The sequence below is a fragment of the Salmo salar genome, chromosome ssa10 (genome assembly GCF_905237065.1).
Source record: "Salmo salar chromosome ssa10, Ssal_v3.1, whole genome shotgun sequence".
Lineage (NCBI taxonomy): Eukaryota > Metazoa > Chordata > Actinopteri > Salmoniformes > Salmonidae > Salmo > Salmo salar.
The window spans coordinates 13,573,123-13,595,707 of NC_059451.1; the positions used below are offsets into that span (position 1 = coordinate 13,573,123).

At 46.0% G+C, this 22,585-nt stretch overlaps 1 protein-coding gene across 3 annotated transcripts; it reads left to right on the forward strand.

The window, feature by feature from the left end:
* The first annotated feature begins 8,138 nt into the window (after nt 1–8,138).
* LOC106613552 (SUN domain-containing protein 2) lies at nt 8,139–21,598 on the forward strand. Of its 3 annotated transcripts, none has more exons than XM_045687357.1 (14): nt 8,139–8,446; nt 10,235–10,337; nt 10,479–10,603; nt 10,881–11,168; nt 11,359–11,430; nt 11,732–11,865; nt 12,001–12,054; nt 12,143–12,196; nt 15,613–15,686; nt 17,833–17,965; nt 18,220–18,552; nt 18,705–18,875; nt 19,038–19,127; nt 19,263–21,598. In XM_045687357.1, exons 2-14 carry the CDS (start codon nt 10,237–10,239, stop codon nt 19,383–19,385), a joined length of 1,752 nt encoding a protein of 583 aa, XP_045543313.1. In that variant the 5' UTR covers nt 8,139–8,446; nt 10,235–10,236; the 3' UTR covers nt 19,386–21,598. The 3 variants fall into 3 exon arrangements, with proteins under 3 accessions (XP_045543313.1, XP_014071403.1, XP_045543314.1); XM_014215928.2 differs by having other exon boundaries at nt 11,756–11,865; XM_045687358.1 differs by lacking the exon at nt 8,139–8,446 and adding an exon at nt 8,610–8,751.
* The last annotated feature ends 987 nt before the right edge of the window (nt 21,599–22,585 follow it).

A 22,585-nucleotide genomic window follows, 5' to 3' on the forward strand; every position in this document is an offset into this window, starting at 1 on the left:
ATGGGAGTCAAAGACGGAAGAGTATTTTGACCCCCCCCCCTCCCCCTCCCCCCTCTCCTTTGTTCAGGGACACATTATTCCATTGCTGTTAGTCACGTCTGTGGAACTTGTTCAGTTTATGTCTCAGTTGTTGAATCTTGTTAAGTTCATAGAAATATTAAAACGTGTTAAGTTTGCTGAAAATAAACGCAGTTGACAGTGAGAAGACGTTTCTTGGTGATGGTTGCTGATAATGGGCCTCTGTACGCCTATGTAGATATTCCATAAAAAATCTGCCATTTCCAGCTACAATAGTCATTTACAACATTAACAACGTCTACACAGTATTTCTGATCAATTTGATGTTATTTTAATGGACAAAAAAATAGCTTTTCTTTCAAAAACAAGGAAAGTTCTAAGTGACCCCAAACTTTTGAACAGTAGTATATATATATATATATATATATATATATATATATATATATATATATATATATATATTATTACTGCTCAAAAAAATAAAGGGAACACTTAAACAACACAATGTAACTCAAAGTCAATCACACTTCTGTGAAATTGTCACGCCCTGACCAGGTGAACTCGGGTATTTTGGGTCAGGGTGTGTCATGTTGGGTATTTTTCCTGGGTTTGTTTTCTAGGTTTGCGTTATAGCCTTGTGTTAGAAATAAACCCCATAGAGCTATGTTGGGTCCTGTCGATTCCCAATCAGAGACAGCTGTCGCTAGTTGTCTCTGATTGGGATCATATTTAAGTTCCTCTTTCCCCCACGCTGTTTGTGGGGTGTTGTCTCTTTGATTTTGAGCAGTTAACGTATCGGCATTTTCTTGGTTTTGTGTACGTGTTTATTTCAGTGTAAAGAATAAACATGTGTTCGCTCCCAGCTGCGTTTTGGTCCGCTTCCTCATCACCCGACGACGATCGTTACAGAACACCCCACCAAACCTCGAGGAGGTAATGCCAGCCGGTGGACGGAGTCGCAGGCGGCGGTCGAGGAGGCCCGGAAGACACCCCCAATAAATTTTTTTTGGGGGGGGCTAATGGGGTGGTCCGGAAGGGCAGAGGAAGAGCCCAGACCACTGCTCTCGTGGGGGATGACGGTGGAGGAGGAGACGGAGATGAGGCGGTTGATTGAGGACCTGCTGAGGGAAGATCTGGAGGAGGAGCCATGGGATGCGGAGTTGCGCGATGTGTCGCCAGTGCGCCCGCACAGCCCGGTGCGTCCGGTGGACATGCCCAGCACATGCCGTGCTATAATGGGCATCCAGCCAGGACGAGTGGCTAAACCGGCTCCACGCTTCAGTTCACCAGTGCGTGTTCACAGTCCTGTCTGGCCCGTTCCTGTTCCTCGCACCAAGCCCACGGTGCGTGTCCACAGTCCTGTCCGGCCCGTCCGGCTCGGCCCGTCCCTGCTCCCCGCACCAAGTCAGTGGTGCGTGTCCCCAGTCCGGCCCGGCCCGTTCCTGCTCCCTGCACCAAGCCAGTGGTGCGTGTCCCCAGTCCGGCCCGGCCCGTTCTTGCGCCCGCACCAAGCCAGTGGTGCGTGTTCCCAGCCCGGCCCGTCCCTGCTCCCCGCACCAGGTCAGTGGTGCGTGTCCACAGTCCTGTCCGGCCCGTTCCTGTTCCCCGCACCAAGCCCACGGTGCGTGTCCACAGTCCGGCCCGGCCCGTTCCTGCTCCCCGCACCAAGTCAGTGGTGCGTGTCCCCAGTCCGGCCCGGCCCGTTCCTGCTCCCCGCACCAAGCCAGTGGTGCGTGTCCCCAGTCCGGCACGGCTTGTGTCCGGTCCACCGGTGCCTAATCCTGTTCCGGTCGACGGCTCCGCTCCAGAGCCTGAGCATGCCGCTCCACAGTGGTCCAGTCCGGGCCAGAGGGGTAGGGCTAAGGTGGAGGCGGGGGAAAGAACACGCCCGGGGCCAGAGCCTCCACCGAGGGTGAGGCGCCCACCCGGGTCCCCCCCCCTAATAGACTTAAGTTTGGTGCGCCGGGAGTACGCACCGTTGGGGGGGGGGGTACTGTCACGCCCTGACCAGGTGAACTCGGGTATTTTGGGTCAGGGTGTGTCATGTTGGGTATTTTTCCTGGGTTTGTTTTCTAGGTTTGCGTTATAGCCTTGTGTTAGCTCTATGGGGTTTATTTCTATGTTGGGTTCTGTCGATTCCCAATCAGAGACAGCTGTCGCTAGTTGTCTCTGATTGGGATCACATTTAAGTTCCTCTTTCCCCCACGCTGTTTGTGGGGTGTTGTCTCTTTGATTTTGAGCAGTTAACGTATCGGCATTTTCTTGGTTTTGTGTACGTGTTTATTTCAGTGTAAAGAATAAACATGTGTTCGCTCCCAGCTGCGTTTTGGTCCGCTTCCTCATCACCCGACGACGATCGTTACAGAACACCCCACCAAACCAGGACCAAGCAGCGGGAGGAAAAGGAGCGCGAGAGATGGGCTCGCGAGGGGAAGGAGTTCTGGACCTGGGAGGAGATCATGTCGGGGAAAGGACCCTGGCGAAAGGATTCCCAGGTCGAGGAGGTAATGCCAGCCGGTGGACGGAGTCGCAGGCGGCGGTCGAGGAGGCCCGGAAGACACCCCCAATAATTTTTTTTGGGGGGGGCTAATGGGGTGGTCCGGAAGGGCAGAGGAAGAGCCCAGACCACTGCTCTCGTGGGGGATGACGGTGGAGGAGGAGACGGAGATGAGGCGGTTGATTGAGGACCTGCTGAGGGAAGATCTGGAGGAGGAGCCATGGGATGCGGAGTTGCGCGATGTGTCGCCAGTGCGCCCGCACAGCCCGGTGCGTCCGGTGGACATGCCCAGCACATGCCGTGCTATAATGGGCATCCAGCCAGGACGAGTGGCTAAACCGGCTCCACGCTTCAGTTCACCAGTGCGTGTTCACAGTCCTGTCTGGCCCGTTCCTGTTCCTCGCACCAAGCCCACGGTGCGTGTCCACAGTCCTGTCCGGCCCGTCCGGCTCGGCCCGTCCCTGCTCCCCGCACCAAGTCAGTGGTGCGTGTCCCCAGTCCGGCCCGGCCCGTTCCTGCTCCCCGCACCAAGCCAGTGGTGCGTGTCCCCAGTCCGGCCCGGCCCGTTCTTGCTCCCCGCACCAAGCCAGTGGTGCGTGTTCCCAGCCCGGCCCGTCCCTGCTCCCCGCACCAGGTCAGTGGTGCGTGTCCACAGTCCTGTCCGGCCCGTTCCTGTTCCCCGCACCAAGCCCACGGTGCGTGTCCACAGTCCGGCCCGGCCCGTTCCTGCTCCCCGCACCAAGTCAGTGGTGCGTGTCCCCAGTCCGGCCCGGCCCGTTCCTGCTCCCCGCACCAAGCCAGTGGTGCGTGTCCCCAGTCCGGCCCGGCCCGTTCCTGCTCCCCGCACCAAGCCAGTGGTGCGTGTTCCCAGTCCGGCCCGGCCCGTTCCTGCTGCCCGCACCAAGCCAGTGGTGCGTGTTCCCAGTCCGGCACGGCTTGTGTCCGGTCCACCGGTGCCTAATCCTGTTCCGGTCGACGGCTCCGCTCCAGAGCCTGAGCATGCCGCTCCACAGTGGTCCAGTCCGGGCCAGAGGGGTAGGGCTAAGGTGGAGGCGGGGGAAAGAACACGCCCGGGGCCAGAGCCTCCACCGAGGGTGAGGCGCCCACCCGGGTCCCCCCCCCTAATAGACTTAAGTTTGGTGCGCCGGGAGTACGCACCGTTGGGGGGGGGGGTACTGTCACGCCCTGACCAGGTGAACTCGGGTATTTTGGGTCAGGGTGTGTCATGTTGGGTATTTCTCCTGGGTTTGTTTTCTAGGTTTGCGTTATAGCCTTGTGTTAGCTCTATGGGGTTTATTTCTATGTTGGGTTCTGTCGATTCCCAATCAGAGACAGCTGTCGCTAGTTGTCTCTGATTGGGATCACATTTAAGTTCCTCTTTCCCCCACGCTGTTTGTGGGGTGTTGTCTCTTTGATTTTGAGCAGTTAACGTATCGGCATTTTCTTGGTTTTGTGTACGTGTTTATTTCAGTGTAAAGAATAAACATGTGTTCGCTCCCAGCTGCGTTTTGGTCCGCTTCCTCATCACCCGACGACAATCGTTACAGAAATCAAACTGTCCACTTAGGAAGCAACACTGATTGACAATAAATTTCACATGCTGTTGTGCAAATGGAAGAGACAACAGGTGGAAATTATAGGCAATTAGCAAGACACCCCCAATAAAGGAGTGGTTCTGCAGGTGGGGACCACAGACCACTTCTCAGTTCCTATGCTTCCTGGCTGATGTTTTGGTCACTTTTGAATGCTGGCGGTGCTTTCACTCTGGTGGTAGCATGAGACGGAGTCTACAACCCACACACGTGGCTCAGGTAGTGCAGCTCATCCAGGATGGCACATCAATGCGAGCTGTGGCAAGAAGGTTTGCTGTGTCTGTCAGCGTAGTGTCCAGAGCATGGAGGCGCTACCAGGAGACAGGCCAGTACATCAGGAGACGTGGAGGAGGCCGTAGGAGGGCAACAACCCAGCATCAGGACCGCTACCTCCGCCTTTGTGCAAGGAGGAGCAGGAGGAGCACTGCCAGAGCCCTGCAAAATGACCTCCAGCAGGCCACAAATGTGCATGTGTCTGCTCAAACGGTCAGAAACAGACTCCATGAGGGTGGTATGAGGGCCCAACGTCCACAGGTGGGGGTTGTGGTTACAGCCCAACACCGTGCAGGACGTTTGGCATTTGCCAGAGAACACCAAGATTGGCAAATTCGCCACTGGCGCCCTGTGCTCTTCACAGATGAAAGCAGGTTCACACTGAGCACGTGACAGACGTGACAGAGTCTGGAGACGCCGTGGAGAACGTTCTGCTGCCTGCAACATCCTCCCGCATGACCGGTTTGGCGGTGGGTCAGTCATGGTGTGGGGTGGCATTTCTTTGGGGGGCCGCACAGCCCTCCATGTGCTCGCCAGATGTAGCCTGACTGCCATTAGGTACCGAGATGAGATCCTCAGACCCCTTGTGAGACCATATGCTGGTGCGGTTGGCCCTGGGTTCCTCCTAATGCAAGACAATGCTAGACCTCATGTGGCTGGAGTGTGTCAGCAGTTCCTGCAAGAGGAAGGCATTGATGCTATGGACTGGCCCGCCCGTTCCCCAGACCTGAATCCAATTGAGCACATCTGGGACATCATGTCTCGCTCCATCCACCAACGCCACGTTGCACCACAGACTGTTCAGGAGTTGGCGAATGCTTTAGTCCAGGTCTGGGAGGAGATCCCTCAGGAGACCATCCGCCACCTCATCAGGAGCATGCCCAGGCGTTGTAGGGAGGTCATACAGGCACGTGGAGGCCACACACACTACTGAGCCTCATTTTGACTTGTTTTAAGGACATTACATCATAGTTGGATCAGCCTGTAGTGTGGTTTTCCACTTTAATTTTGAGTGTGACTCCAAATCCAGACCTCCATGGGTTGATAAATTGGATTTCCATTGATTATTTTTGTGTGATTTTGTTGTCAGCACATTCAACTAAGTAAAGAAAATAGTATTTAAGAAGATTATTTCTTTCATTCAGATCTAGGATGTGTTGTTTAAGTGTTCCCTTTATTTTTTTGAGCAGTTTATATATATATATATATATATATATTTAATCAGTTACCCAATCAAGGAAGGGCCCCCCAGTTACCCATATGAGCCCCCTACCTCCTCTCCTCCCCATCTGACGATTAGCAGAGCGGCAGCAGGCTGTCTACAATCATTGAGAGCGGGCTCCTGAATCCTCCTGTGGTTGGCGGTTGCAGAAATATATATATACACACAGTGCATTTCGGAAAGTATTCAGACCCCTTCCCTTTATCCACATTTTGTTACTTTTCAGCATATTCGAAAATGGATTAAATGTAAAACAAAATACAAATAAAATCCTCATCAAACTACACACAATACCCTATAATGACAAAGTGAAAACTGTGAGAAGGAAAATATATAAAAAATAAAACAGAAATACCTTATTTAGATAAGTATTCAGACCCTTTGCTATGAGACTCAAAATTTTGCTCAGGTGCATCCTGTTTCCATGGATCATCCTTGAGATGTTTCTACTTGATTGGAGTCCACCTGTGGTAAATTCAATTGATTGGACATGATTTGGAAAGGCACACACCTGTCTATATAAGGTCCCACAGTTGACAGTGCATGTCAGAGCAAAAACCAAGCCATGAGGTCGAAGGAATTGTCCGTAGAGCTCCGAGACAGGATTGTATCGACGCACAGATCTGGGGAAGGGTACCAAAAAATGTGTGTACCATTGAAGAACACAATGGCCTCCATCATTCTTAAATGGAAGAAGTTTGGAACCACCAAGACTCTTTCTAGAGCTGGCCGTACAGCCAAGCTGAGCAATCGGGGGAGAAGGGCCTTGGTCAGGGAGGTGACCAAGAACCTGATGGTCACTCTGACAGAGCTCTAGAGTTCCTCTGTGGAGATGGAACTCATTGGCCTGAATGCCAAACATCACTTCTGGAGGAAACCTGGCACCATCCCTACGGTGAAGCATGGTGGTGGCAGCATCATGCTGTGGGGATGTTTTCAGTTGCAGGGACTGGGTGAATAGTCAGGATCGAGGGAAAGATGACCGGAGCAAAGTAGGAGAGGTCCTTGACGAAAACCAGCTCCAAGACTTGGGCCAAGGTTCCCATTCCAACAGGACAATGAACCTAAGCCCACAGCCAAGACAAGACGTGAGTGGCTTCGGGAACAAGTCTCTGAATGTCCTTGAGTGGCCCAGCCAGAGCCCGGACTTGAACATCTCTGGAGGGACCAGGAAATAGCTTTGCAGAGACGCTCCCCATCCAACATGACAGAGCTTGAGAGGATCAGCAGGGAATAATGGGGGAAACACCCCAAATACAGGTTTGCCAAGCTTGTAGCGTCATGTCCAAGAAGACTCGAGGCTGTAATCTCTGCCAAATGTGCTTCAACAAAGTAGCCTGAATACTTTGTATAATAAAGGGTCTGAATACTTATGTAAATGTGATATTTCAGTTGTTTATTTTTAATACATTTGCTTTGTCATTATGGAGTATTGTGTGTAGATTGATGAGGGGGGAAAAAAACAATTTGATCAATTTTAAAATAATATATATATACATATATATATATACATACTGTATATACACACACAGTGCATTCGGAATGTATTCAGACCCCTTCAATTTTTTCCAATTTTTATATATATATATATATATATATATATATATATATATATATGCTGCATATATAATGTATGTGTGTGTATATTTTTAACATAACATCTTATTTTCATATATTTGTTTTGCTGCCTAAGTCCCTGTAAGCCCCTGCATTAATCCGGCCCCACACATACAGCAGAGTTTACATTTCAGAGTAGTTCCGACTAGCACATGAACACTGCATACATCCTAACGAAGTAGCCTAGTCCCTTCCACATGTTACATCCTCAATAGGTATACTGTAGGAATACTGGGTATTTTGAAAATGAGCTAGTCAAGGCTATGTCTGACAATCACATTTGGAGAAAGGACTGTCCTCTCATGTTTTTCATTTTCTCCAAAAGGCCTATTCCCCCCCCAAAAAGTATTCGTTTTTCCTAAAGGGTAGGCCTACTGAACTCTTAAATATGTTAATACACAGACACTGCTGCTAGTTTGTGGTATACGGTATTATAATTTTGAAATAAATTCACAAACTCTTCATTGTGTGTATTTCTGCCTAGACCTGTGGACAAACGCCTGACGTCATAATCAACTGATTATGACTTCAAGCGTCACACTGAATTGCGTGAATAAAATTAAAAACACAACATAACATACATGTAACATAACACAATATCAAGTGAAGTATAGATATTGTTGGTGCAACAACCCAAGCCAGGTATCTACTTGACTGAGGAGATTGTACAAGATTACGGTAATATTTTCTAAATGTGATGTCCCTGATTTTACATGGGCATGTCTCACACTTTTGATCAATTCATTTTAACTTGCAAGATTCAATGGGAAAATTGCCACGATGATTAATCGATCAAGAGAAATTCGGGAAAACTGTAGCTGACACGATATTACCACAGGGTGGCGCACATTGTTCTGTTTTCTGTTGGAACGGTGAGAAGCCAACAGGCAAGCGTGTTTTGCCACTTCTGACCCGCCGACTCCTCCTCTTCCAAGCTGTCAGTACAGCAACCTTCATGTAGCTGTCCATGTAGTAACTGTTGATGTGTCACGATCCGTTTGCTTTGTACTAGTAAATACCGCATCGGATTGTATTTGTTTGTAAAAGTGTTACGAAGAGAAAAAAACAAAGTGGTTGGCTCATTATTACCCCCCGTTCTGCCGATAGGTTAGTGGTTGGAAATGTATTGGGCTGCACGGTTGCAACTGGCCAAGTTATCTTTCAAATTGGAAGTGGTTTGACAGCTCGCTGCCTATGCCTTGCCCACGAAGGCGCCCCAACAACGTGGTAAGTCAGGACAAATATCTCCGTTTGTTTACACCAACTTTGTTTATGCACTTTTAATTTGTACTACACTAGCTATGCTGTGAACTCATGATGTGCTGTAAGCTTACTAGTTAGCAAGCAGATTAAGGACTTCCCCCCCTCTTTTGTTGATGATGCGTTTGTTTATGTCCGGATAGACAGCGTCTGATAAGGTCCAGCAGTAGTTAGTCGATAAAATGTAGCTGGTTATCTAGCTAGCTATGTTGCTGGTTGGAACGAAGCTAGGAAAGACTAAATATTTCCACTTGTCAAGAGGACTTGTGACGGTAATAACCATCTCGCAAGCTGCTATAGCCGATATAAGCATTGTTTTGTAAACTGAGCCATGAAATCTTATTAGATTTTGTACACAGAACCAAATATTTAAAAACTTTGCCAAAATATGTACAAGCGATGCATTCATGGATGTTGTTTCTCAGTATGCGTGTCGTTATATGTCTGTATGCGTGTGGTGGTCTCTTTTACCCGGCTTTATGCCAGTAGTCATCCTATCTATGCCATCAATGGCTTCCCCGTTCTACCCCACCCTGAACACAGAGCCCCTCACTTTCAAACCCTCACTCTCTCCGCTGTAGGTCACCTAGGAGGAACATCATTCAATGTACTTATTAGGATCAGCTTCAAGTTATGGCAACACATTCACGTGTTTGTTCGTGTCTTTAGTATCAGTGTCCTTTTCAGTGGAATAGAGGAGATTTGAGAGCATTACAGTACAATATGTTCCACTCTCAGTGAAGATAAAGGTTATTGCATACCCAGAGGAAGGTAATAGGGCTGGGAATTACAAAGGGACCTCACAATACGTTTTTTTTTGCTATTTCAAATGGTCACCCATATTGATCACGCCATACCTGGCTACCACAAGGATTGTTGAAGAACAGGGTGCACACTGTTTTGGGGAAACATGTCCTTCAGTACAAACTGTCACACAATGTAGGCTAGTAAAACGTTTTTAACTTTAATGAACTGAATGCACACCCTGGCTCTATCCCACTTGGTCTGTCAGTAACCATGGAAATTAACACACACTGTCCGGCCTACTAGCGACCTAAGCAACCTAAACTTGTTACTGTAGTTGTTAAACCTGGTGAATAGTGTGAGTCAGCTTCCTTTTCGCTGTCAACTCTGTCCTCTGAATGTGCATATCACTCACACAGATACACGCTCTGGCTTCCTGTCTCTGTGAACATACAAACACACGTCATCTCACTCCGCACGTGCCTTTCCCTGTATTTGACCTTCTCCGCAGTACTTGTCTGCTAATTCTAATCAGTGTTAGCCCTGTTTGGAAGTTGAAGTTCATTCCCACACAGCCTGGCTTTGTATGCTGTCTGAGTAAAATGGATTTGGTAGCTCTAGCCTTTTCATGTGACTATACCAATGTTACCTGTGTTGTATTCCGTCCTACACAAGATCTACCGAGAAACCTTTTTATTGCACACTGTACCACACTGTAACACACACTCCCACCCGTTGTACCAGCAGTGTGAGGTGCTAGGGAGTAACTGGATTAGAGATTATACAGGAGAGCATCTGCCAGAGAGCAATTTTTTTTTTAAACTCTGTGTTAACAACTTTTATTTGACCGTTACTGTAAATAAAGTCCTAGTGAGAAGACCTATAAACCAAGTGAATGTTACAAAGTGTGCTATTATTGAAATGTGTGTGAGTGATTCCTCCAATTAAATCGGCTTGTCACACAGTAGCCTATATGTGGCATTGGCACTTCTCTGTTTCTCTCTCTGTCAGACATGTCGCGACGGAGTATGAGGCTGGTTTTAGGGGGATACTACAACCAATCCTCCGAGGATGACGAATCCTCCTCAGTTTCCTACAGGGAGAGCCCAGTGAGGTGTGTGTGTGTGTGTCTTCCATGTTGTACAGTATAGCCTTATACAGTAGGCCTAATAGTTGCTTTAACACCATGTCAAACTCTCCCTCTTCTCTATTTCTCATCAACCTCCTCTCTTTCTCTCTTCTCTCTCTCTCTCAGGCTCTTTACCAAGAGGAAGAGAGGGGGTCATAAAGTGGCCTCCTCTCGTACCTCCAGCCGGGCCAACAGCGTGGCTAGCACAGCTAGCACGATGGAGCCACCCATTAATGCTGAGGACTACATTAGTACGGTTCACCCCACTTTCTGCATCCACTGTCCCAATGACACTCAGTTCCTTTCACCGTCTACTGTATACTCAGTACTGTATGCGCTGTATTGCAGTGAGCTAGCTAGGTAGGTTAGCTTTGAATTGTAGTTACATAGCTAGGGTAGCTGCTTTTTGTTGTTGTTAGTTAGCTAGCTGACAAGCCTTTTTGGTCTATGGTTATAGTTATCTATTATGGCTATTCAAAACTGACCATCTGACTCTCTCTCTTTCTCCCCGCAACCCTTGCCCCTCAGTGGTCTCAAGTTTGGTTCAGAGGAGGAAGACCTTCCTGGAGCCTCCCAGTGTGGCTCCAGCACCAGCCCCCAGCCTGAATCTGGCTCCTAGCCCCAGGGGCTTCCCCTCCTGCCAGACCAGCCTTAACCAGGCCCAGAGCCAGAGCAGCGCCGAGTACAGCTCTGGTTACTCCTCTTCAGAGGCAAGACGTTTCAAAGGATACTCTGGATACACCTCTTTATACGGACATAGGGCTAGCGCCAGCCAGAGCTCTGGCGCCAACAGGAAAAGCGCCAGCGCCAGCTGGAGTGAGTAATGTGTGTGTGTGTGTGCGCTTGTTTGTTAGCATTAGCATAGCGTTAGCTTGTCTATATGCTTGAAGCTTGTTTGTTAGCATTAGCTTGTTTCTATGCTTGGCGTCTGTTTGTTAGTATTAGCTTGTCTCAATGATTGTAGCTTGTTTTTTAGCATCAGCTTTAACTCTGTCTCCTCCTGTAGCCCCTCCGTTTGTCCCTGCCGGTGTGGGGAAGGCCATTCTAATTGCCTTCCTCCTCCTCCTCTTGACTTTTGGTGAGTGGCATCACACCCCATAATCATACAGTCTATAGTTATATAGAACTGCCATGAAAAGAACCAACAGCAAGCTGTGTACACTTGCACTTTTACTTTATTGGTGCTAGCAGTAAATTGTCCACACATGACATCCCTAACCATAGTACTTACTGGCGATTTAATTCACTGAGGGAACGTATAAAATGGCACTAACAGAAGTACAACACATACTGTACGAGCAATAATGTAGACATAATGTTCACACATCTAAATGTTGTCTGTGTAACCTGTACGGTACTGTGCCCCTTGGCGTATTCAGGTCTATTCTGTCTCTCTCTGCTAGGCTGCTGGCACCTTGCCCCCTTAGTATGGTCCACCGTGACTATGACCCTGCACCAACCAGTCATCACCCCGACTCCACCCCCTGTCTTCAGTCTGCCTCCCAAGGCTATGGTAGGATCTGATAGGACCACATACCCGCCAATCATCTATCATCTTTCTCTTGATTTGAAAGGATGCTGCATTGACGCTCTGCATATGTAACCTACTCCTGGATTGTACAATAAAGTTTGTCAACTCCTTCTGCAGGATGGAGCATCGGTATTTAATTCTGCTTTGGAAGCCAAGATGAACACCATCCTGGTAAGAGAGACAGAGAGAGAATACAAACTATAGTTCATTTGGGTGTATTAATTTTTGCTGAACTGACTTGTGCTTGTTTCTCCCGCAGACAGAAATAGAAACACTTAAGAAGAAAGACCACCAGCAGAAATTTGTTACCGAGGTGAGTACTCTACAGTGGTGGTTCCCAAACTTTTTATACTCCCGTACTCCTTCAAACATTCAACCTCTAGCTGCGCACCCCCTCTAGCACCAGGGTCAGCGCACTCTCAAATATTTTTTGTTGTTGCCATCATTGTAAGCCTGCCACACACACACACACTATACGATACATTTATTAAACATAAGAATGAGTGAGAGTTTTTGTCACAACCCGGCTCATAATATTATAATAATCAATCATTTTGCTCTTTATTTAGCCATCTTACATATACAACTTTATTTGTTCATTAAAAATTGTGAATAACTCACTACAGGTTAATGAGAAGGGTGTGCTTGAAAGGATGCACATAGCTCTGCATTGAAGAGAGTCTCAGTCTTATCATTTTCTACACACAGTCTGTGCTTGTATTTAGTTTTCATGCTAGTGAGGTCAGAGAATCCACTCTCACATAGATACATGGTTGCAAAGGGCATCAGTGTCTTAACAGCGCGATTTGCCAAGGCAGGATACTCTGAGCGCAGCCCAATCCAGAAATCTGGCAGTGGCTTCTGATTAAATAACATTTTCACAGAACCGCTTGTTGCAATTTCGATGAGGCTCTCTTTTTTCAGATATCGGTAAGTGGACTGGAGGCAGGGCATGAAAGGGATAACGAATCCAGTTGTTTGTGTCATTCGTTTCGGGAAAGTACCTGCATAATTGCGCACCCAACACACTCAGGTGCTTCGCTATATCACATTTGACATTGTCCGTAAGCTTGAGTTCATTTTCACCCAAAAAATCATACAATGATGAAAAGACCTGTGTGTTGTCCTTGTTAATGCAGACAGAGAAGAGCTCCATCTTCTTAATCATAGCCTCAATTTTGTCCCGCACGTTGAATATAGTTGCGGAGAGTTCCTGTAATCGGCAAGTAGCCTAGTGGTTAGAGCATTGGGCCAGTAACCAAAAGGTTGCTGGATCGAATCCCCGAGCTGACAAGGTAAAAATCTGTCGTTCTGCCCCTGAACAAGGCAGTTAACCCACTGTTCCCCGGTAGGCCGTCATTGTAAATAAGAATTTGTTCTTAACTGACTTGCCTAGTTAAATAAAATAATCCTAGATTTAGATCATTCAGGCGAGAAAAACCTCACCCAGATAGGCCAGTCGTGTGAGAAACTCGTCGTCAGACAAGTGAAAATTATGGTCAGTAAAGTAAACTTTAAGCTCGTCTCTCAATTTAAAAAAAACGTGTCAATCGTTTGCCCCTTGATAACCAGCGCACTTCTGTATGTTGTAAAAGCGTTACATGGTTGCTGCCCATGACATTGCATAGTGCAGAAAATACACAAGAGTTCAGGGGCCTTGCTTTAACAAAGTTAACCATTTTCAATGTAGTGTCCAAAAAGTCTTTCAAGCTGTCAGGCATTCCCTTGGCAGCAAGAGCCTCTCGGTGGATGCTGCAGTGTACCCAAATGGCGTTGGGAGCAACTGCTTGCACGCGCGTTACCACTCCACTATGTCTCCCTGTCATTGCTTTTGCACCATCAGTACAGATACCAACACATCTTGACCACCAAAGTCCATTTGATGTCACAAAGCTGTCCAGTACTACAATATCCTCTCCTGTTGTTCTGGTTTCCAGTGGTTTGCAGAAGAGGATGTCTTCCTTAATTGACCCCCCATAAACGTAACAGACATATACCAGGAGCTGTGCCCGGCCCGCCACATCTGTTCACTCATCCAGCTGTAACGCATAGAATTCACTGGCTTGTATGCGAAGCAGTAATTGTTTCAAAACATCTCCTGCCATGTCACTGATGCGTCGTGAAACAGTGTTGTTTGATGGAGATATTGTCTGTATAGTTTTTTGGGCCTTTTCCCCCACCATTGTCCCAGCCATATCCACGGCAGCAGGAAGAATGAAGTCCTCTACAATAGTATGGGGTTTGCCTGTCCTAGCCACTCGGTAGCTCACCATATGAGACGCTTTTAGCCCATTCTTATTAATGGTATCTGTTGCTTTTATACAATTGAAGTTGGAAGTTTACATACATATTAGCCAAATACATTTAAACTTCCTGACATTTAATCCTACTAAAAATGTCTTGTCTTAGGTCAGTTAGGATTATTATTTTTATATATTTTGTGTATTTTACCCCCTTTTTCTCTCCAATTTCATTCTTGTCTCATCGCTGCAACTCCCCAACGGGCTTAGGAGGCGAAGTTCGAGTCATGCGTCCTCCAAAAACATGACCCGCCAATCTGCGTTTCTTAACACCCGCCCGCTTAACCCGGAAGCCAACAGTGTCGGAGGAAACACTGTTCAACTGACAACCGAGGTCAGACTGCAGGCACCCGGCCCACGACAAAGAGTCGCTAGAGTGCGATGAGCCAAGTGAAGCCTTCCCGGCAAAACCATCCTCTAACGTGGACAACGCTGGGCTAATTGTGCTGGGCTATGGGACTCCCGATCACGGCCAGTTGTGATACAGGGATCGAACCCGGGTCTGTAGTGATGCCTCTAGCACTGTGATGCTGTGCCTGAGACTGCTGCAGCCCTCGGGAGGCCCGGATTTTTAATGGAAATTCCAAAGCCTAAAATGGTGAACATTCAATTGAAAAACAGAAAATATTCCTTTGTCTCTGATCGGGTCCACATTGGGTAGATATCAATAGGAAATAAATATGCAATAATAAAACATTTCAGTTCAGCTGCAGAGCTGTCTGACGATATAATTTTACTAGTTCTTCAAAGTAGATTAGGCATACTTTCACGAACTTTCTCTCTCTTTCGTCCTTATGTACATTCCTCTCATGCGGTCTGTGTGTATCTAACCTAACGTAGCAGATGTAAAAGTGTATAATGTCCAGAGGTCTGTATATAATAACGAGATGCTCATGTCTCTGCTCTTACATTGGGAGTCGTTGTCTCAAATGAGGAAAGGCAGGCGACAAGCTGAGGTCCAAAATAAGCCCATGGAAATGCATTGAGCTTATTTTGGACAGATTCTGGCGAGAGTGAAACCTTTCACTTTGCCTCTTCCTCTCTGTCTGAGGTGGAAAAAAACTGGTGCAATGGGTTATGGACATTGAAGTTAATTACCACATTTCTGCGCTGAACTAGGTTGAATATTTGCTTAAAAACTACAACTCCCTTCATTCAGTCCAGCGTCCCACATGGTTCTTGACTTGATTTATTTCGTGAATGATTTGATTTCTCTAGAGAAATGGTGCGTTGGGCTCACAAAAAAACCCAGAACTAAATGGAATTCAAGTACTTGAACCGATGTCGGTCAATTAGTTGTTTAATAACCGAAAAAAATTCTATGTTGGTTAATCGCACTAGTTTCATTTCCAGGGTTTTATACTATAGCAGTGTTGTATATTTATGTACAGGGTTGAGATGTGGTCTTTGTGCTTGTCTATCCCAACAGATGGTAGAGAGACTACAGACAGACTTGACAGATGTGAGGACAGACATTAGGAATGTGAGAGTGAGAGTGGACAGGTGAGTGTTTTTTAAAATGTATTTAGTTATTTAACTAAGAAGGTCAATTAAGAACAAATTCTTATATTACAATGACGTCGTGGGCCAATTGTACACCACCCTATGGGACTCCCGATCACGGCCGGTTGTGATATAGCCCAGGATCGAACCAGGGTCTGTAGTGATGCCTTTAGCACTGAGATGCAGTGCCTTAGATTGCTCCACCACTCGGGAGCCAGCCCCATTCAGAAACTACCCCTAGCTCCTTACCCATGCTCCCTAGGCAGATTTGAAAGGATTTAAGACATTGGTTAATAGGAAAAGTATAAGACAATCTAACATCCCAAACTAGCCAGCAGTATACCACCCTGCATCCCACTGCTGGCTTGCTTCTGAAGCTAAGCAGGGTTGGTCCTGGTCATTCCCTAGATGGGAGACCAGATACTGCTGGAAGTGGTGTTGGAGGGCCAGTAGGAGGCACTCTTTACTCAGGTCTATAAAAAATATCCCAATGCCCCAGGGCAGTGATTGGGGATACTGCCCTGTGTAGGGTGCTGTCTTTTGGATGGGATGTTAGACGGGTGTCCTGACTCTCTGAGGTCATTAAAGATCCCATGGCACTTATCGTAAGAGCAGGGGTGTTAACCCTGGTGTCCTGGCTAAATTCCCAATCATCACGGTCACCTAATCATCCCCAGCTTACAATTGTCTCATTCATCCCCCTTCTCTCCCCTGTAACTATTCCCCAGGTCGTTGCTATAAATGAGAATGTGTTCTCAGTCAACTTACCTGGTAAAATAAACAAAACGGTTAGATTTGGGGGGGAGGATAAAACATCTGTTTCTCACTAAATAGACAAAGTTATATTATAAACTCAGCAAAAAAAAGAAACGTCCCTTTTTCAGGACCATGTCTTTCAAAGATAATTCGTAAAAATCCAAATAACTTCACAGATCTTCATTGTAAAGGGTTTAAACACGGTTTCCCATGCTTGTTCAATGAACCATTAATGAACATGCACCTGTGGAATGGTCGTTAAGACACTAACAGCTTACAGACGGTATGCAATTAAGATCACAGTTATGAAAACTTAGGACACTAAAGAGGTCTTTCTACTGACTCTGAAAAACATCAAAAGAAAGATGCCCAGGGTCCCTGCTCATATGCCTGAATGTGCCTTTGGCATGCTACAAGGAGGCATGAGGACTGCAGATGTGGCCAGGGCAATAAATTGAAATGTCCTTACTGTGAGACGCCTAAGACAGCGCTACAGGGAAACAGGACGGACAGCTGTTCGTCCTCGCAGTGGCAAGACACGTAACAACACCTGCACAGGATCGGTACATCCGAACATCACACCTGCGGGACAGGTACAGGATGGCAACAACAACTGCCCGAGTTACACCAGGAATGTACAATCCCTCCATCAGTGCTCAGACTGTCCGCAATAGGCTGAGAGAGGCTGGACTGAGGACTTGTAGGCCTGTTGTAAGGCAGGTCCTCACCAGACATGACCGGCAACAACGTCGCCTTAGGGGTACAAACCTACCGTCGCTGGACCAGACAGGACTGGCAAAAAGGGGGGAAGACTTACTCCTCCCTCATGTGGTACCCTTCCTGCAGGCTCATCCTGACATGACCCTCCAGCATGACAATGCCACCAGTCATAGTGCTCGTTCTGTGCGTGATTTCCTGCAAGACAGGAATGTCAGTGTTCTGCCATGGCCAGCGAAGAGCCCGGATCTCAATCCCATTGAGCACGTCTGCGACCTGTTGGATCGGAGGGTTAGGGCTAGGGCCATTCCCCCCAGAAATGTCTGGAAACTTGCAGGCGCCTTGGTGGAAGAGTGGGGTAACATCTCACAGCAAGAACTGGCACATCTGGTGCAGTCCATGAGGCGGAGATGCACTGCGGAACTTAATGCAGCTGGTGGCCACACCAGATACTTTTGATTTTGACCCCCCCCTTTGTTCAGGGACACATTATTCAATTTATGTTAGTCACATGTCTGTGGAACTTGTTCAGTTTATGTCTCAGTTGTTGAATCTTGTTATATTCATACAAATATTTACACATGTTAAGTTTGCTGACAATAAAAGCAGTTGACAGTGAGAGGACGTTTCTTCTTTTGCTGAGTTTATTTTAATTGATTCTATTCTATTGTAGTGTGGATCCTTTGGATTGGGAACGACGTTTGAGCCAGCAGACAGCCGGCTTCTTCAGTCAGGTAGACGACCTCAAGGAGCAACACACACACATCAGCGGGAGAGTCGCTGCCCTGGAGGACCAGACTGCCACGGTAATGTACACACCCACAAACAGGTACACAAACCCGGTCAAATTTGTAGCACTGAACTTATCCAGAGCCACGTATGTGTGCTGAATAACTGAAATATGAATGGCACCCTATTGAAGTCCAAAATGGCACCCTATTCCCTACATAGTGCCCTGGTCAAAAGTACTGCACTTATAGGGAATGGGTGCCATTTTTGGACTCCGACAACGTGAATGATGAGCCTTCCTAACCTAATAGATATGGTGCCTGTTGTGTAGCTGCAGCAACAGGTCTACTCTGTCCAGAACCAGCCTCCCCCAGAGCCCAGCCCCACCAAAGCCAACGCACACCTGACCACCGAGCTCAAAGAGGCCATGGCCAAATGGCTGCACGAGAATGTGCCCCAGAATGAGCCACGGATCGTGAAAGAGATTGTGAAGGACTGCAGTCCTCCATTGGCCGACAGGATGCCGGACTTTGCCTTAGAGTCCCAAGGTGCCAGCATTGTGAGCACGCGGTGTTCCGAGACGTACCGCACCCGCTCGGCATGTGTGACCTTCCTGGGTATACCTCTCTGGTACCCCTCTGAGAGCCCCCGCACCGTTATCCAGGTACCTCCTTTCTAGCTCTTTTTCTGTTCTTTCTTTGTTGTTTGTTGCCACCATGTCAATAGGAATCTCCACTCTCCTTTTCTCTCTGTCTCCTTTCTTTTTTGCATTTTATAATCAAACTAAACGTGAACCTCACCTGTCCCGCCCCTCAGGGCCAGCCTGTGCAGGCTGGGAAGTGTTGGGCGTTCCACGGTGCGCAGGGCACCTTAGTCATCGCCCTGTCTCATCCCGCTCACATCACCCACATCACCCTGGAACACCTGCCTGTATCCACCGCCCCCACCGGACGCATCAACAGCGCCCCCAAGGCCTTCTCTGTCTATGTGAGTGACCTCTAACACCTGACCTAACTGTGATACCGTGACCCCCCCTATTCCATGTAGAATCTTCTGTTGTACATTTCCCACCGAGATGTCTGGAGCAGTACGCTAAGGACTGGTTTCTCCCTTAAAAGATTTCACTCGTCTATTTCTCTCTCTGTGCAGGGTATGTCCACCGAGACAGAAGACGGCACCTTCCTGGGAACCTTCACTTATGACCAGCATGGAGAGCCAATCCAAACCTTCCAACTGCCCGTGAGTCGCGTCATTCAAACTTAGTCAGGGTTAGGCTAGCTAGGTTTAACTTTTGGGGCTTGCTATAGCTGAAATCTGCCACACTCAGTTGAGTTTCTCATGCTAACTCTTTATCCTTCCTGTTCTCTCTCTCAGAACCCTACCAGGGCCATCTATCGCTATGTGGAGCTGCGCGTTCTGAGTAACTGGGGTCACCTAAAGTACACGTGCGTGTACCGCTTCCGTGTTCACGGACACATGGCCCCATCCTCCACATGAGAAGGGTCCACCATCTACCCCAACCGCAGACCTCAGAGAGGCTACGCTTTCATGGTCCGTCAACATCATGACGGAACAGTCTAAATAAATCCCTCTATTTTGCAGAATCAGGGTGGTTTCATTCACTGGCTTCTGTCTAATGCGAGGTTAGAGGTCAAAGATCTATAGTGATTTTTTTTTTGTGCTGACCTGGTGGGAGTGAGGGGGATGGGTTTTTCTGAGGTTGAAGTTTGTGTGCGTGTGTTTTTGAGCATGGATTTTTTTGTTTGCATTTTGTCTGGCCACAGCAGACAGACATTTCAGATTTGTACCTTGAAGGTGTGTGTATAACAGTCCTGCCTGTGTTACTGGACTCTTATTCAGTTATTTAGTTTTTTTATTTTATTTGTATCTTATACAAAAGTTGAATTATGTTGAGAAAGAACGTTGTTGAATGTATATTTTGCAAGTATCAAGATGTATTGTTAATATATTTTATTGCGCTAAGGATGTAATGTTGTTGCAAATTATTATTTTCTGTTGCTCTGAATGACTTCAGAGTCATTCAGAGTCCAAAAAGTTTTGAAGTACCTTGCCAATAGGCATCCTATTGAAGGATGTATGATATGATTTGAGATACAGGCGTTTCCGTTTCCTTACACAATAATACCAAATAGAAAGCAATAGGCAGGCACACACCATGAGCATTGTCTTTACTCAAAAACGCATCTTAGTTTACATGGCTTGTCACATTTATTTATTTAAAGTTAGTCTTTTAACATTTTGCCTCTTTTTTTAACAATTCAAATCATTTTGATAGTAGTGAAAGCGCATCCAGGCAATTTTCCAAATGCAAGGTACAAATCATAGAAAAGAAATGCTTATTTATTTTGTCTTGAGTAACTCTTTCCTCTCAAAAGCAATGAGGCCATTTCAATGTCAGTGAGTCCAAATGTCAGGGTTTCTACTTCCAAACATTTGTAAATGGTACAAAAATAACCTACTCATTGCTATTGTATGATTTAAATAATCAGAATGTTTTTAGGAGTCTTATGTAACTTTTTTTACATTTACAGTATTATTGATTTTAACATTTGCAGTAGTGGTACAGACTAACAAAAGACGGATTGTAAGAAAATACTAATATGAGAAAATAATATGATTTGCTATCAATAGCGTTTTGATCTGAAGTTACAACTCCGGGTCAATTTCTGTTTACTTATGTTCTGTTGAATCGGACAAAGAATGTCTCCGTAGGAATGCAATTAAATTCCTGAAATGACTGGCAATGTAGAAATAATGTGTATGACACCTTTCTACTCTTTTTTTTTGTTGTATGTTATTTTTATGCAATAGTTATTTGAAAGCGAGGCATCTTAACAGGTATTTCAGATATTTAGAATTGGGTTTTCAAAGAAAATACTTAGCTAGGTGTGTGTTCAATTGGCACAAGACAGGATCTTTTTTTTTTTTTTTAAACAGTACGAGTAAAACATTTTGGTAGTACCTGAACTTGTCCCATAAAAAAAATGCTCAACATTTTGCTACATTGTGCTCAACGGAACACGGCCCAGGTGAACATAATAGTCATATTTATTTTATTTAATCATGTGCATATCATACATCATTTAATTAGGGTCATTGTATTTTTTTTTATTTATCTTTAATCAGTGGTCCAACTTTTATTTCATTGATTTGTTATTGAGGATGCATCAATATTGTAGCATGTAATTAATGCAGGCTAATATAATGAGACAGCAGAAGTCTTCCCTTCGACTGTTATAGCCGGGGTGCTGGCCTGTGGTAGAATAAGGTTAAGAGTGACATTGAGGTGACTAATAAAACTTTACTTTTGCTTTTACCTCCTGATTATTTTCACTGCAATCGCTCAGCAATTCGATGCATTCATTGATTATATATACACATTTTGAAAATATTATATTTTATTTTGTTCTAGTTAAGTACTATGGTGCTTAGGTTTTATACACACCATCGCCTTAAATCACATGGAGTTATGTCACTATACTCTCTGAAATGTGCACTTGTTCACTTTCTATCAGGGATTGCTTTAAAAAAAGGGTAATCTGGAATTGTTACATCCATTTTTGGACTTTAAAATTAACTAGATGGTCCCAGCTAACCATAATGATATATATTTTTTCACTGATGGTGTTGATAGTGTCCATGTGCTTGTGTGTCCTGACAGTTATTTTTAATAAAGTTCTAAAAACCTGTTTTTGCTTTGTCATTATGAGGTATTGTGTGTAGGTTGATGAGGGGAAAAAATGATTTAATACATTTTAGAATAAGGCTGTAACGTAACAAAATGTTGAAAAAGGGGTCTGAATAATTTCATAATGCACTGTAGTCCTAGTTTTGTTGAATAGGAAATACATCATATTTTGTATCATATTTGTACTGTGTACTTGTGTCCTTGAAAGTGACTACACCTCAGCAATTTATAACTATAAAGTTGAGATTTTAACTAGCATTACTAGTTATTGTTTATGGCCTGCTCATGATAAATAATTACTTTGGGGATTACTTCGATTACATTTAATAAGAAGTGAAAGCCCTGTAACCTTATTGGACCCTGATCCAATGATTGACAGGAGTGATGACCAATAGGACTGAGTTTTCACCAATAACATTATTACCAGGGTGGCTGTATGGATATAGTTTCTCTGTAAAGTTGCAGCCAATGAAAGAGTAGATATCAGACCTGGCCTCCACATTATAGAAAGAGACCTGACCCTCCTCATGAGCCACAAACACCCCCAATTTCTGAGGCTTCTCATCCAGAAAGAGGTGAATAACGGGAGTGGTAAAGGCCTCATATTTATCCCTATTCCTCAGTCCCACATTCCAGTATCCATCCAGTCAACACAAACTCCTTCCTGTTGATGGACTCTCTGGCCACTTAACTCCCAGGAAGTTTCTCCCCCCCCCCACTTCTAAATTAAACCTCTTTGGGTTGTCAGGGAGATTCTGTGTTCTGCTTCCAATCTCACTTGTTTCCTGTCCTCGGGCATGATGAGTTGAAGATTTGCTGTATCAGGGTCCAGAGTCACAGCCACTGCATCCTCTTCAGCTATTTATGTATTTATTGTCTCCTCCAGTTGAGACAGCTCTCACCATACACAGCTTACTGTAAACACTGATCTCATACCAGCCCTTGGTAAGTGTAGGGAGGTACAGGGATAGGGAGCTTTGGTGGAGGT